Here is a 15,591-nt window from a genome sequence, read left to right as displayed (position 1 = left end):
GGAGTTGAAGGAGAGGGCGTTCGGAACTATATTGTTTGGATGTCTGATCTCTCACTGATACCAAAAATAAATGGTTAAAGTGACTGTTCTGCCTGTTTGATTGAATTCCACAAAACTGCGATTATCTCAGCTTTCACTCTCAGACGCTAAAACCATGCTGTACTCAACGGCTAATATCTACATAACTACTAACTCTACAAACTAACTCTTTTAGACAGAGAAAGCACACATTCTATTAGTACTTTTGTGAACTTTGTGTTGACAAACTCCAAGCAGAAAAGAATCCTCGGCTCTTGTAAAATGAGCCAGAATCCTCAAAAAAACGGCTTGGCAAAAGCTACCTACAGCAAAAAAAAAACGGCTGGCAGTCAATGTGTTAATAATAATATTATTATTATAAGTGGATGCACTCTTCGTCACTCTGCTGTTCCACAGTCTATTATGTGTGCATTTTCATTTTTGATTCTGTTCTGTTACATTAGCGTGAATTAGAGGTCTTCAGGTATGGGGCATACCAAACGGTTCAGCTATATTTAGAATCGGGAGAGACCATAGAAAGAACATTTCACTTGCAATTCTTTTACGTTTTGGTCCGAGTGAAATGTTATGCGATCTCTCCTGTTTCTAAATATTTCTGTAGCGTTTGGTTTGAACACTGTTTAAACTCTTTTTATAAGCATTTTACGAAATGTCTATGGAAAAATAAATGGCGGATTAAAATCTCTGGTACAGTGCTGAAGCAGGAAGTAGGCGGCGGTCGCTTTGCCTCTCTATGCTCCCTCCCCTTGGCTCCTAGCCCAGTATGGGTCTGACAGCAGGCCTGGTGCGGGGGGCTCTCGGACGTTTTATGTCAAGGACATGCTACATGTTTCTCTGGGCCACCAGCTGAGAAGATGTTGACCCAGGGACCTCCATCGAAGATGAATTGTGCTTTTAGATTGACTCCGTGAGATAACAGTGGGGAGAGGGATTTAGGACATTTTAAGACGTCCTCTTGCTCATGTCTAGTCAAGCAGAATACCCCTGAGATGTTCCCAGCTTCTCCGGAAGTCTCCAAACCCAATTGGAGTCTTTGATGAGTAGCAGTGCAATGACACGATACAGAGGGGAGAGTTTAGTGTCCTGTTCATCAACATGACAACACTAGGTGGTTTCTGTTTCCAATACACTATGTGCAGGATCGGAACACTGTTGTAAGTCGAGGTAATTGAAGCCAGACTGGGAATCTCAGATATCAAAGATGCAGACAGCAAACCACACTGAAATAGTGAGAATAATACATGACAATCGTAAATACATGAAAGAAGAACGCATAATATATCTAGGACACACACACACGTGCACGCGCACACACACACATGCATACATGCACGCCAGGGGCGTAGGCAGAAATTCAATTATGGGTGGGCCTGGATAAAATTGGGTGGGCCTGGATAAAATTGTTGGGGCAATTGCATGACGAAATCTTGCGTGCAAAATTCCTACATGTCATGAAGTCGTCATGCATTAGACTCTGGAGATGACGTGCCCTGCGTTTTTAAGCTACAAAACCATTAGCTAGCAAGGCAGCAGCAAGTTTGCCTCTAGAAAACAACCAATAACAAAAAAAAAAAAAAAAAAAATTGGGTGGGCCTGTAACCTACCCAGGCCCACCCGTAGAAACGCCCCTGATGCACGCGTGCGCATGCGCACACACACGCGCATGCACACACACACACGCGCGCATGCATACACACACACACACACACACACACACACACACACACACACACACACACACACACACACACACACACACACACTTGTATTCCCCACTGAACGTAAAATGAACTGTGAAGATAAATAGCGGTGATGGCAGAGTGAGTGTACTTGGCTCCTGGGCCACATCGAGGGAAGGAACAAATAAGGCTGTGATGCGTTTGTGAGGGCGCCCATGCAACTATGTACTGTACAGTATGTGTGTGTGTGTGTGTGTGTGTGTGTGTGTGTGTGTGTGTGTGTGTGTGTGTGGTGTGCGCGTGCGTGTGTGCGTGTCTCCATAATGTGTGAGGAAGAAGAAATATATATTTGATGTGCTCCTGGAGGCCATCCAAACATGTCATTTAGCCTGTGCTCAGCAACACGTGTTGCTCCACCTCTGCTCATGACAGCCAATAACTACAGTGTGTCCCCCCCCCTCCCTCCCTCCCTCCAGGCCTATCCAAGTCAATACAGCCACTCTGTGATATGAAACACAGCAGACAGACAGGAGGACAGACGGCCTGAAGCTTCATATCACGATAGAGCTCGAGCCAAGTCATCAAACTGTATTTCAAACTCTGAAATTGGGATCCAAGTTGAGTGGTGGTGGTGCTATTGTTTTTCACTGGCCAGCGCTACTATCTGTCATGCTTTACCTCTCTGGCATATCCCACCAGATAATTGAGTGTAATTCAAGGCAGGCCGACTATAAAAACTAAAGTCAACGTTGTGCCTGTGTCTGTGTTCAACTACAGTAACCCAGAGCGCTGCCAAGAAGAGAGGCTCCATAATGCCTGAAATAATTAAATAGATATGGGCTTGTGGGAGGAGGTCTTGGCCCCTGCGATGTTGGCACAGACTTGGATGAAGATGCCACAGCGGAGCGGTTTTAAGGGGAATCACCAAAGACAATATAGCAGACAACACAGAGTGATGAACAGCCAAAGCAAGGCAGACAATTCACTTACAGAACAGACCACTGAAAATAAGGGCAGAATATTAGTGGAGAGATGTTATGGTGGTGCAGTGGAGAGTATGAGGGAGAAATCACATACAGTAAGGGACTAGGTCAGTCATGGAAATGACCAGATTTGACTGTGAGAAGAACCCTACTGCTCTCCACTGCTCTGCTCTCTACTGCATTGCAATATTTTTTTTTATGGGGATCTGAGGAGGAAAGCTGTTCCCCCTCTTGTTCTCAGCGTTCCCTCTCAAGGGGGGAAATCCGTTCCCAGCCCCAGGCGTCGTCCCCCCCCCCAGTTTCCCCCCCACTGGACTGGGTAGAAAAGTATGAAAAGAGATTATATTTCATCCAGGAGGCGGGGGGGGGAAATCTATTAAAAACTGCATGCGCGTGCGTGTGTGTGTGTGTTGGAGTGCAGGTATAAGCGCTCTGCCTGAACTACTGCAAAGCTCCATAGAGGAGACACCATTGATCTCTGCCAGTCTCCTCGTCTGTGCTGTGCTGTCTCTGCCATAGACTGTCTCTGCCATAGACTGTCTCTGCCATAGACTGTCTCTGCCATAGACTGTCTCTGCCATAGACTGTCTCTGCCATAGACTGTCTCTGCCATAATGCTCTTCTCTGTAGAGAGAGAAGTGAGGATGGCAAGATGGAGCTTCAAGTCCACAGTGCTGGACGTTTGCATATTAATCAGTGATGTGAGGCCGCTGGCAGCGAATAAGATGGGACACGGTATAATGAAGTGACAAGGGGAGGAAAATACCAACTAAGGGGATATATCATTATCCTCTGTGAGGGATTATTATCTATCTATCTATACTATAATTGCGGGAGTGTCTGTCTGTCTCTCTCTCTCTCTCCCTCTCTCTGTCTCTCTGTCTGTCCTTCGCGTATCTCGAGAACTGTTGGTCGGATCGACGGAGGGCGGTGCCCTGTTTTCGTGCGATTCGGACGCAAAACACGTTCGATATTTGAATATTTGTCTTCAGTTCTGCTCCTTCAGTTCTGCTCCTTCAGCCCTAAGCCGCAGCTTTAATTAGGGCCGTTCACACCTACACGAGTAAACAGAGGAACGACCCTGTGTTTAGGGGGGGCAGCATCTCTCCTCAGGTTCCAATTAAGGGGCACTTTACACGAGGACGGTTTCCTATGGAAACGGGAAATTATTTTATCGTTAATGCCTCCCTTTTAGACGGCGACGGCGAATTCGCGCTTAGGAAACGACAGATTTTGGAACCACCCTCCAGAGTGAAACTTGTGAGATGCTTCCCGCTGAGCGGGGCTGAGCGCTCCATGTAATCGCTTTGGAACGGCACATTTCAGAAACTCTGACGTGCCTTCACACGCGACACAAGCGATTACGCCATAACCGTGCGCGAGTTGGCAACCAAATAAAACGTCAGTATGAATGAAGTTTGGCAACATTCAGAATTAAGCTACACTGCGGCCAACTTCAGTGACATGTTCATAACGTTACTGCTGCGAGGAGCCGATGGCTGTACCCGGTCGGCATTTAACGTTAGTTACAAAAGCACGTCGACAGTGTTTTCTCACTGCCAGTAGCCTAACGACAGTAGGGTTTGACAGATCACAGTCAGCGCTCCCGGTCCTCACTGCTCGTTAAAGATTTCCAATAGGCGTTATTCTGATAAACTGGTCACATGTTACATTCTCACCCGACAAATATTAAAACTTTAAAACAGTTTGGTTTTTTTTTTAGCTTGAAAAAAGCTTTTTGGCAAGTCTAAATGACTGCGGAAGGCGGACTCTACTTCCGTGTTTAAAAACCGGAAAGACGATTACGAAATTACGTCATGCCCCAGCGTCCTTGTATGGGCAAAGAATAAGGTGATCATACTGCCACCTAGAGACCTGGCATGTACATTACGGTGTTTTAAAAATTCAACAGCACTCATGTAAACAGGGAGAAGGTGTGAAGGAAAAGGTGTGAAGGAAACGCTATTGTGTCGTTTCTTTCAGAAACTGTCCTCGTGTAAAGGGCCCCTAAGAGCAGAGGGTGAAGAAATCTCCTCCTATGTATGTGCCTGTCCAAATATGCATTTACAAGTCTGTCATGAATAAAATCAAGGGGAAATAATCAGTAGAGCTCAGTTTTTTATGTGGCTATAATGGTAGGCTATAATGAGTCACGCATTCAGAAATAATATCCTCTAGGTCAGGGATACTCAACTTGCTTTGCCCGGGGGCCACTTTTGTGTAATGATAGGAGGCCAGGGGCCAGCTAATAAACAAACAATATACATTTTTCTGTAGCGGATTGTAGTTTTTTGGGGTGTCAGCCGGAGTTTAGTCTGACAATGTTGTGCACACCGGATAGTTAGTTAGGTTAAGTTAAGTACATACATAAGTGCCTGGGTAGCGAGCAGACGGCGGTATTTGACAATTTAACTGGAGCTCAGCCAAACTTTATTTCACATTAGTTATTATTGTGAATTAGATTCTAATTCACAATGAAATGAAATGATTAGGAAATGGTCGGGGGGCCACTCTGCACCCTGTCGCGGGCGGCATCTGGCCCCCTGGCTGCAAGTTGAGTATCACTGCTCTAGGGTCACGCCACTTCCGGGAACCCCCATCCTGTGTAAGTAGGGTTGGGAGTGTGCCCTATTGTGCAGTGCAGTGCCCTGTTTTCGTGCAATTCGGCATAGCGCCACCTACTGGCAACATAAAAAATGCTGTTTATCTCAAGAACCGTTCATCTGATTGACTTCAAACTTGGAGAGTGTGCTGCTGGGAACCTGACATAGAACAGTGCAGAATGTTGTGCAATTCGGCACAGCGCCACCTACTGGCAACACAAAAAAGTGGTTTATCTTGAGAACCGTTCGTCCGATCGACTTCAACTTTGGGGAGTGTGCTGATGGGAACTCGACACAGTGCAGTGCCGGATTTCGTGTAATTCGGCACAGTGCCACCTACTGGCAACACAAAAAGTGGTTTATCTTGAGAACCGTTCGTCCGATCGACCAAACTTGGGGAGTGCGCTGCTCGGACCCCGATGGTGTGCAGTGCCGCATTTCATGCAATTTGGACATATTCCAGGACTGTTTGTATGTATTTTCTTCGCATATCTCGAGAACCGTTTGTTGGATCAACTTCAAACTTGCGCTTAGGGGGACCTGACAGAGTGCAGTGTGTGTGCTGGGGGGAGCGCCCATGGGGTGGTGCATGGGGGAACGGGCACTGCACTAGTACTCATAAAGTCCAATTGTTAGCAGGTATCAGACAGACAGACAGACAGACAGAAGTACCAGCGTATGGAATGAACCACAGGCCTACCTTGTTCCTGCTGTTTGCTGGCTGCTGCAGCCTTCTGGGCTGGGGAGTAGAAGGCAGAGAGGACACTGAGAGAGCTGACCAGCTGACTCTGAATAGAGCTCATCTTGGAAGGGCCGGCTTTCCCCGCTGGTTTCCCCGCTGGTTTCCCCGCTGGTTTCGCTGCTGGTTTTCCTGCTGGTTTCGCTGCTGGTTTCGCTGCTGGTTTCGCTGCTGGTTTCGCTGCTGGCTTCCCTGCTGCTGCTGCTGCTGCTGCTCCGGAGGCTGCAGAGGCTGGGGCTGCTTTCCCCACAGGCTTGGCTGATGCTCCTCTCCCAGCCACTGCTTTTTTCCCTGCCGTCTGCTTCTGTGTGCTGGGACCCTCCTGCTGGCTGGCTGTCTGCTGAGCTCCAGAGCTGCTCCCCAGCTGTGCCCACTGCTCTCCCAGGAGCCCTGTTAGCCGGGTTACGACTTGACCCAGAGCCGCGGGCGAGGTCGGCGACTCACTGGAGCCTCTGCGAGGAGGTTGGCCCTCGCCCGGGTCCCGACGCGAGGCCAGTGCCTCCCCTGAACCACCGGAGTCTCTTCCAAGAGGTTGTGCCTCACTAGAGCCTCGACGGGGGGGTTGAGCCTCACTGGAACCTCTACGAGGGCCCTGAGACTGAGGCTGGGCCTCACTTGACCCCCGACGGGCAGAGCGGGCCTGGACTTCACCCGATCCACGACGAGGGGGCTGCGACTCACCGGATCCCCTGCGTGGAGTTTTGAGCTCTTTGGAGTCCCGGCGAGTGGCAGGGGTCTGGGACTGGGTTTGAATTGTTTGGGACTGGGTTTGGGTTTCACTGGGGCCTGGAGACGGCGCCTGAGGCTCGGCTTGAGTCAGAACCTGAGGCTGTGGTTGTGAGTGGCCCTCGCTAGATACCCCAGGAGGCGTCTGGGATGGGGCAGGGTCCTCCTCAGCCTGACACAGAGTCTCGACTTGAGGTGATGTCTGTGGTTCAGACAGCTGGACTTGGGCCTCAGTCTCACTGGACCGCCCACTAGCGTCCTGGGGTGGGTCTTGAGCCTGGGGCTGCGATGGGGCCTTTGCCTGAGGCTGGGCTTTTGTCTGGGGCTGGGACTGCTTGGGTTGGGTTTCGCTGGATCCCCTACGAGGACGCGTGGGCGGAGCCTGAAGCTGAGGCAGGGAAGGTTGGGACTGCTCAGGTGTGGTGGGCTTCCGGCCTCTCTGCGGTCTCACTGGAGCCACTGTCTTCACAGCTGAATCCTCTGCTACTACTACAACACCGTCAGTGACCACGGTCTCTTTGGTCACAATGCTCACAGTCTTACTGTCTATTTCCGTTTGTTGCTTTTCTACAGTTTCCAATGCAACTTGCTCTGCTTTAGCATCTTCCGTCACTACACTCTTTGTTTCAGCAGCTTCCGTCACTACCCTCTTTGTTTCAGCATCTTCCGTCACTACACTCTTTGTTTCAGCATCTTCCGTCACTACACTCTTTGTTTCAGCATCTTCTGTCACTACACTCTTTGTTTCAGCATCTTCTGTCACTATACTCTTTGTTTCAGCAGCTTCTGTCACCATACTCTTTGTTTCAGCATCTTCTGTCACTACACTCTTTGTTTCAGCATCTTCCATCACTACACTCTTTGTTTCAGCATCTTCCGTCACTACACTCTTTGTTTCAGCAGCTTCTGTCACTACCCTCTTTGTTTCAGTATCTTCCGTCACTACACTCTTTGTTTCAGCATCTTCTGTCACTACACTCTTTGTTTCAGCATCTTCTGTCACTACACTCTTTGTTTCAGCATCTTCTGTCACTACCCTCTTTGTTTCAGCATCTTCCGTCACTACACTCTTTGTTTCAGCAGCTTCTGTCACTACCCTCTTTGGGGGCAGAACGTCTTGTGTTTCTCCATCACTCCGTGCAGTGCTCTCTTTCATCTTACATTCTGCCTCTCTGCTTTCTCCCGTCACAACAATTAGCAAATTGGCGTCCGCATCCTCTTGGGGCACGGCGCTGTCTGGAACTAAACTTTTTTTGACGACACTTTCTACAATTGCAACGGAACTCTCTGTGACCACATCTTTTGTGATCGCACTTTCACCGTCCGCACTATGGCCTTCAATTCTTTCATCGACAGTCTTATCGTCCACTCTTTCACTGACCACAATACCTATGTCCTCTGCTCTTTGGCTGCTTCCACTTTCTCTGACTTGACTCTCTGCTGCTACATTTCTTACTGGATTGTTGTCCTGCCTGCTGCTGTCCAACTCTGTCTCAGTCTGCTGGTCTGTCCTCTGTGCCGCCTCTGTCTCCGTCACCCTGTCCACAGTGTCCACCCTCTCTGTCTCTGTCCCCTGGTCTACACTGCTGGCCCTCGGCCTCATTGGATGCTCCGTCACTATCTCTCCTTCTGTCTCTGTGACTTGGTGAACCCTACCTGGCACTGGTGTCTCGGTCATCTGATCCTGAGTGTTAACCCTCTCGGTTTCTGTGCCCCGATCTATGCTATTGGCTCTCGGTCTTACTGGGCCTATAGCGGCCACATCCTCGGTCACCTGGTCATGCGTGTCAACACTCTCCTCTGCGGTCTCTTCATCTACACTTCCAGCCCTTGCTCTGGGTACACACACCTCAATACAGATTTGCTCTGTGTCTGTCCCCTGATCTACAGTACCGGGCAACTCTGTCCCCGTCTCCTGGACTTTCTCCGTCTCCGTTCCCCTGTCCATGCTCTCCCTCCGTGGCCTGCTCTCTCTCTCTGTGGTACAAACCTCCACTATCGTTCCCTCGCTCAGTTGCAGTATCCTCTCCTCTTTCAGCTTGTTGTCTTGCACTTGTTCTTTCAAAAGGCTGTTGGTTCTGTCCAGCTGTTGGCTCGCCTGGGTTAGTTTTGCTTCCAGTATTGATAGCTTGTCCTGCAGTTGCTCGACACCACCTAGGTCCTCATCACTACTGTACTGATGTTTTCCATCTCCCACTGCAGTGGCAGCTTGAATACTGCTTATTACCTCAACGTGTTCCATAGCCACTTTACGTGATGTTACTTCCTCTACTGCATGCTCTACTGCACGCTCTACCGCATGCTCTACTGCATGCTCTACTAGATTCTCTCTCACCTTTTCTTGGTCTGACCTTTCTGACGGCTTTGTTTGTCTCTCCCGTTCCTGCTCTGAGAGCCCACCCACTTCTCCATATGCTAAGGAACTCTTTAAAGAGTCATGATGCATCTCGCTCTCCATCTGTGACACACTGCTTATTTCTGTTACGCCTTGTTTCTCCTTCCCTGTTGCCTGCTCCACTGGCACATCGCCTGAAGCTTCTAAACCTCCCTTGGGTTGAGTTATCAGAGCTGCGTTCAACCCTCCTGGAGGTCTGTCTCCTTGTGGCTGAGTGTGTGTCCCAGTGTCAGAACTTGGGGCAGGGATAGAGGATGAAGTAGAGGCCTGGGCCTGGGCCTGGGCCTGGGCCTGGGCTTGGGCTTGGGCTTTGGCTTGGGCTTTGGCCTGGGCTTTGGCCTGGGCTTGTAGCTTAAATATTAGCTGCTCCCTTTCCTCTCTCAGCGAGCAGATCTGAGCCTTGAGTTCTGGGATGGTTTTGACCTGCTCCTCCAGCTCTCTCACCCGCTTCAGTGCCACTGTGATCTGCTGGTGAAGTCCTGTCCTGTCCTGGGGGACACATCGTCTCTCTGTGATGTCCGGTGAAGCACGGAACACGTTCTCTGATGAGCCGTTCTCTGGCGTTGCCACCACCCGGTCCGGACTGCTAGAACTGTCAGAACCTTTTCGGTGCTGTAGGGTGATGGGCATGCTAGAGGCTCGGAGCAGGTTTGGCCGACCCTGAATCACCAAGGACTTCTCTTCCAGTCTGTGAGCCCCGGCACCAGCTTCTTCTCTGGGCTTGGCTGAGACATAGCCGCCCCCCTGGCTGGTTGTCCCCCTGCTGGACATTCCCCCATCGCTGGGTCTAAAGTCAAATATCTGTTGGACCTCCGTCACCCGTGATTTGGGCTTGGGCCCCAGGGTGGAAGTCCCAGACCAAGTGCTTTCCTTAGGGGCAGGCCTGGCCCCATGTCCAGGGAGGCTGAAATTCCTGGGCAGAGTACTGAATTTAGGGGGGCCCTTGACCCTGCGCTGGATGTGCACCCTCTTGATCGTGTTGCCTTTCTCGATATCATCAACATATTTGAGGAAGTCCAGGTCCAGGTGGAAGCCGTATGGGGTCTCCACTGAGTAGGGCAGCTGCTTCCTCTGAACTCCTCCCTCACCGGCCTTGGACGGAAAGCCATTGGCTGTAAGAAATGAAAATCATAATCAATCAATCAATCAATCAATGAATCAAAAACACAACTACAACTAATTCCACCATTTCTCCTCCTCTCCATACTACTACTAATAATGATAACTACGGAATACCTGTGCAGTGTATTGGGCTGTGCAGCTATTGTTATTGAGACTTTGCATTCTCATTATAGTTCTGATTCTGATACCCGTTGGAGCACACAATGACTGGTCACTGAATGCCAAAGCACTGGAGTTGGCATTCAGCCTCTCCTCTCTCTCCCCAGAGGGTTTTCATAGTCCACTTCCGTGGCTGATTCCAACTCCGCTCAGCTGTGCTCCTCCACTCAGGTGAGCTCCATCAGTAGCTAATGAAAGGAGCTCTCCAGCTGAACCTGAGCTCTGGTGCTGAACCTGTGTTGACTCATTTTGGCCACTAATTACGGTAGGTGTTTTTGCCCATTTATTTAATTACCTAATTCAAAAATCCAGCTTAGGTCACCCACAAGGGTGCTGTTTACACTTCCTGAACGATTCAGCGCGATCGCACGTAAAATGGCATAGCTGTGGCCCAACACAATTTACTCACTCACTCACTCACTCACTCACTCACTCACTCACACACACACAGACTTTGCATTCATATTATAGGATAGTACTACAGTAGTACTGGTAGTAGTAGTAGTAATAAAAATAAGAATAAATCCTTTAGATATACAAATTGCAATAATCAGATCAGATCAATAATCATAACTTTCAACCACTCTGTCAAAACAACTCACATTTCTATTACCTCAGACGACACAACTTTACAAATGAACATGAACCGGATCACAGGATATTTTTTATCAGCATTCTTGTTCACAGTCACCGCCTTGCACAGACCGGCTGGGCTGTGCTGTACAAAGCTGCTTCCTGATGTAAAACCATATCACTCAGACAGGCTGGGCTGTGCTGTACACAAGCTGCTTCATGATGTAAAACCATATCACTTACTGGGATGTAATTATCATGCAGTGATTGCGCGCGCCAAAACAAACTCATCAGTATGCAAAACGCTGTTCATGCTGTGTCAATTTATGAATACATTATGAGACGGGGGGGGGCGGTGATCACCAGGAGGAACTTTACCTACATTTGGCCTCACACAGGACCAGGAAGTCTCATATTTAACCCTTCATGGCACGGGAGCGACTATCCCTACGAACCGGAGCCGTGTATATAGAAGAGTAGCGACATCTCCATTCACTCCAATGGACCAGTTTTTTACTCTCAAGAGTTCCAGGAAGTAAAGTCCTGGATTAAGCAGCACTGTCGAGTTGCAGCAAAATGGACAGTTTGTGTTGTACTTTGAAAGTTTTTTTGTTTTGTTTTTTATCAAATTGTACATAATCAGCTTTATTTTAGCATGCAAAAGTAGCGTGAGACCCCTTCCTGGCTAATGAGTCACGCATTTTGGTCCTCCGCTGACGCCACGCACTCTCTAAATTGCTCTGCTATGAACGTGGCCTGCAGTGCATACCCAGAATCCCTTGCGGTCCGAAGAACGCTGAGGTCCCGTCGGGATCACGGGGGAACAGACAAATGCCATAAAACTCTTCAAACATATTTCATTGCATTTTTATTTTTGTTGGTTGTTACAGTTAGGGTTAGGCAAGTACAACTATTTGTTTACTGGTAGGGTTAGACAAGTACAACTATTTGTTTACGGTTAGGGTTAGACAAGTACAACTATTTGTTTACTGGTAGGGTTAGGCAAGTACAACTATTTGTTTACGGTTAGGGTTAGGCAAGTACAACTATTTGTTTACGGTTAGGGTTAGACAAGTACAACTATTTGTTTACTGGTAGGGTTAGGCAAGTACAACTATTTGTTTACGGTTAGGGTTAGGCAAGTACAACTATTTGTTTACGGTTAGGGTTAGGCAAGTACAACTATTTGTTTACGGTTAGGGTTAGACAAGTACAACTATTTGTTTACTGGTAGGGTTAGGCAAGTACAACTATTTGTTTACGGTTAGGGTTAGGCAAGTACAACTATTTGTTTACGGTTAGGGTTAGACAAGTACAACTATTTGTTTACGGTTAGGGTTAGACAAGTACAACTATTTGTTTACGGTTAGGGTTAGACAAGTACAACTATTTGTTTACTGGTAGGGTTAGACAAGTACAACTATTTGTTTACGGTTAGGGTTAGACAAGTACAACTATTTGTTTACGGTTAGGGTTAGACAAGTACAACTATTTGTTTACTGGTAGGGTTAGGCAAGTACAACTATTTGTTTACGGTTAGGGTTAGACAAGTACAACTATTTGTTTACGGTTAGGGTTAGACAAGTACAACTATTTGTTTACTGGTAGGGTTAGGCAAGTACAACTATTTGTTTACGGTTAGGGTTAGACAAGTACAACTATTTGTTTACGGTTAGGGTTAGACAAGTACAACTATTTGTTTACTTGTAGGGTTAGGCAAGTACAACTATTTGTTTACGGTTAGGGTTAGACAAGTACAACTATTTGTTTACGGTTAGGGTTAGACAAGTACAACTATTTGTTTACGGTTAGGGTTAGACAAGTACAACTATTTGTTTACTGGTAGGGTTAGGCAAGTACAACTATTTGTTTACGGTTAGGGTTAGACAAGTACAACTATTTGTTTACGGTTAGGGTTAGACAAGTACAACTATTTGTTTATGGTTAGGGTTAGACAAGTACAACTATTTGTTTACTGGTAGGGTTAGGCAAGTACAACTATTTGTTTACGGTTAGGGTTAGGCAAGTACAACTATTTGTTTACGGTTAGGGTTAGACAAGTACAACTATTTGTTTACGGTTAGGGTTAGACAAGTACAACTATTTGTTTTACGGTTAGGGTTAGACAAGTACAACTATTTGTTTACGGTTAGGGTTAGACAAGTACAACTATTTGTTTACGGTTAGGGTTAGACAAGTACAACTATTTGTTTACGGTTAGGGTTAGACAAGTACAACTATTTGTTTACGGTTAGGGTTAGACAAGTACAACTATTTGTTTACGGTTAGGGTTAGACAAGTACAACTATTTGTTTACGGTTAGGGTTAGACAAGTACAACTATTTGTTTACGGTTAGGGTTAGACAAGTACAACTATTTGTTTACGGTTAGGGTTAGACAAGTACAACTATTTGTTTACGGTTAGGGTTAGACAAGTACAACTATTTGTTTACTGGTAGGGTTAGACAAGTACAACTATTTGTTTACTGGTAGGGTTAGACAAGTACAACTATTTGTTTACGGTTAGGGTTAGACAAGTACAACTATTTGTTTACGGTTAGGGTTAGACAAGTACAACTATTTGTTTACTGGTAGGGTTAGACAAGTACAACTATTTGTTTACGGTTAGGGTTAGACAAGTACAACTATTTGTTTACGGTTAGGGTTAGACAAGTACAACTATTTGTTTACTGGTAGGGTTAGACAAGTACAGCTATTTGTTTACTGGTAGGGTTAGACAAGTACAACTATTTGTTTACGGTTAGGGTTAGACAAGTACAACTATTTGTTTACGGTTAGGGTTAGACAAGTACAACTATTTGTTTACTGGTAGGGTTAGACAAGTACAACTATTTGTTTACGGTTAGGGTTAGACAAGTACAACTATTTGTTTACGGTTAGGGTTAGACAAGTACAACTATTTGTTTACGGTTAGGGTTAGACAAGTACAACTATTTGTTTACGGTTAGGGTTAGACAAGTACAACTATTTGTTTACTGGTAGGGTTAGACAAGTACAACTATTTGTTTACGGTTAGGGTTAGACAAGTACAACTATTTGTTTACTGGTAGGGTTAGACAAGTACAACTATTTGTTTACGGTTAGGGTTAGACAAGTACAACTATTTGTTTACTGGTAGGGTTAGACAAGTACAACTATTTGTTTACGGTTAGGGTTAGACAAGTACAACTATTTGTTTACGGTTAGGGTTAGACAAGTAAAACTATTTGTTTACGGTTAGGGTTAGACAAGTACAACTATTTGTTTACGGTTAGGGTTAGACAAGTACAACTATTTGTTTACGGTTAGGGTTAGACAAGTACAACTATTTGTTTACGGTTAGGGTTAGACAAGTAAAACTATTTGTTTACGGTTAGGGTTAGACAAGTACAACTATTTGTTTACGGTTAGGGTTAGGAGATGGTCATGGTTAAATAAGAAAAAAGGTCTTGTGGCTTGATGGGTTAGGCATTTGCCTTCCATTCTGAGGAGCAGGGTTCGATTCCCAGGGAAGCCAGATAATAATTTTTAACAAAATGAAAATGTTTAATTATGTCCACAGGTTGGTTATTATGGTGAGGCAAGTAAATCAGTTTGGTTAAGGTTAGGGTTTGGTCATGGTTAAATAAGAAAACCCTAACCAAATTGTTCTTGCCTGACCATAACCCTAACAATGGACATACAGTACTTCAAACAAAAGTAAAAAAAAATACAATGAAACATGTTTGAAGAGTTTTCTGGAGTTTGTCTGTTCCCCCACGTGATCCCAACAGGAGCTCGACCTTCTGCAGGGCACACGTTCAAAGAGATGGCATCCCCCTCATGGCATCGCTTTGATAACAGCTGTACGAGCAGGGCAGAAATCAGATTACACTGTCTCTTTTCATAAAAACCACGGGAAGATCAGATCTGTGCCAGGAACAGTTCAAGGTGAGATCTTATGTGCTTGTGTAAATTCAGTCTCAAAAGATCCTCACCACTTTTCTTGTCCATCATTGGAGGCGGGGTTCAGGGTCATGGACTGTTTGGTACAGTTGGAGCTGGCAGCCTAAGATAAGAGACAAAATGAGAGAGTTGTGTGAGAAAGTGAAATAACAGCCATTACTGTATCACCACCTGGGCTGATCTCAGCGAGGAAAACAAGTCTTGAGTCAGCTTCTCAGCTCTACCCCAAGGTCCTTACGAGGAGTAACATACAGAAAATGTGTTGGTTAGTTTCAACAGATTTTTTTTTTTTTTAAGTTTCCTTTGTATAAAATCACTTGTTCCTCAAGTGTGGCTGAATATTCCTATTGATTCTGTCGGGGCAACTGAAATAGTACTAGGATCAACAGCTGTAACATGACTCAGCCTTTTCCATACAAGTAGAACTAATATTTGCCGCTCTGAGATAAGATATAGTTGTGTAAGACCGTGCCAGAGCCCAGGCCTGACTGCCAGGAGGGGGGGGGGGGGGGGGGGGGGGGGGGAACGCTGGCAAAAATGCTGACTTTAATCAAAAGTAATCTTGGCAATTTGCAACAGCTTTGTAAGGAAACCCACCGTGATGTAGTCTAGTGTGCATGCAATATAA

At 46.4% G+C, this 15,591-nt stretch overlaps 1 protein-coding gene across 1 annotated transcript in view; it reads right to left on the bottom strand.

The window, feature by feature from the left end:
• kank4 (KN motif and ankyrin repeat domains 4) overlaps positions 1-15,014 on the bottom strand; it is a gene marked incomplete at its 5' end in the record, with an annotated part of 33,086 nt that extends 18,072 nt beyond the window's left edge. Inside the window, 2 exons of the mRNA XM_083647396.1 lie at positions 6,005-10,276; positions 14,996-15,014. Coding sequence (XP_083503522.1) covers positions 6,005-10,276; positions 14,996-15,014 — 4,291 coding nt within the window. The remainder of the gene's footprint in view (positions 1-6,004; positions 10,277-14,995) is intronic.
• Between the last annotated feature and the right edge of the window lie 577 nt (positions 15,015-15,591).

The sequence above is a fragment of the Poromitra crassiceps genome, assembly GCF_964638095.1.
Source record: "Poromitra crassiceps genome assembly, chromosome: 12".
NCBI lineage: Eukaryota > Metazoa > Chordata > Actinopteri > Beryciformes > Melamphaidae > Poromitra > Poromitra crassiceps.
This window is presented reverse-complemented; position numbering and strand designations above follow the sequence as displayed.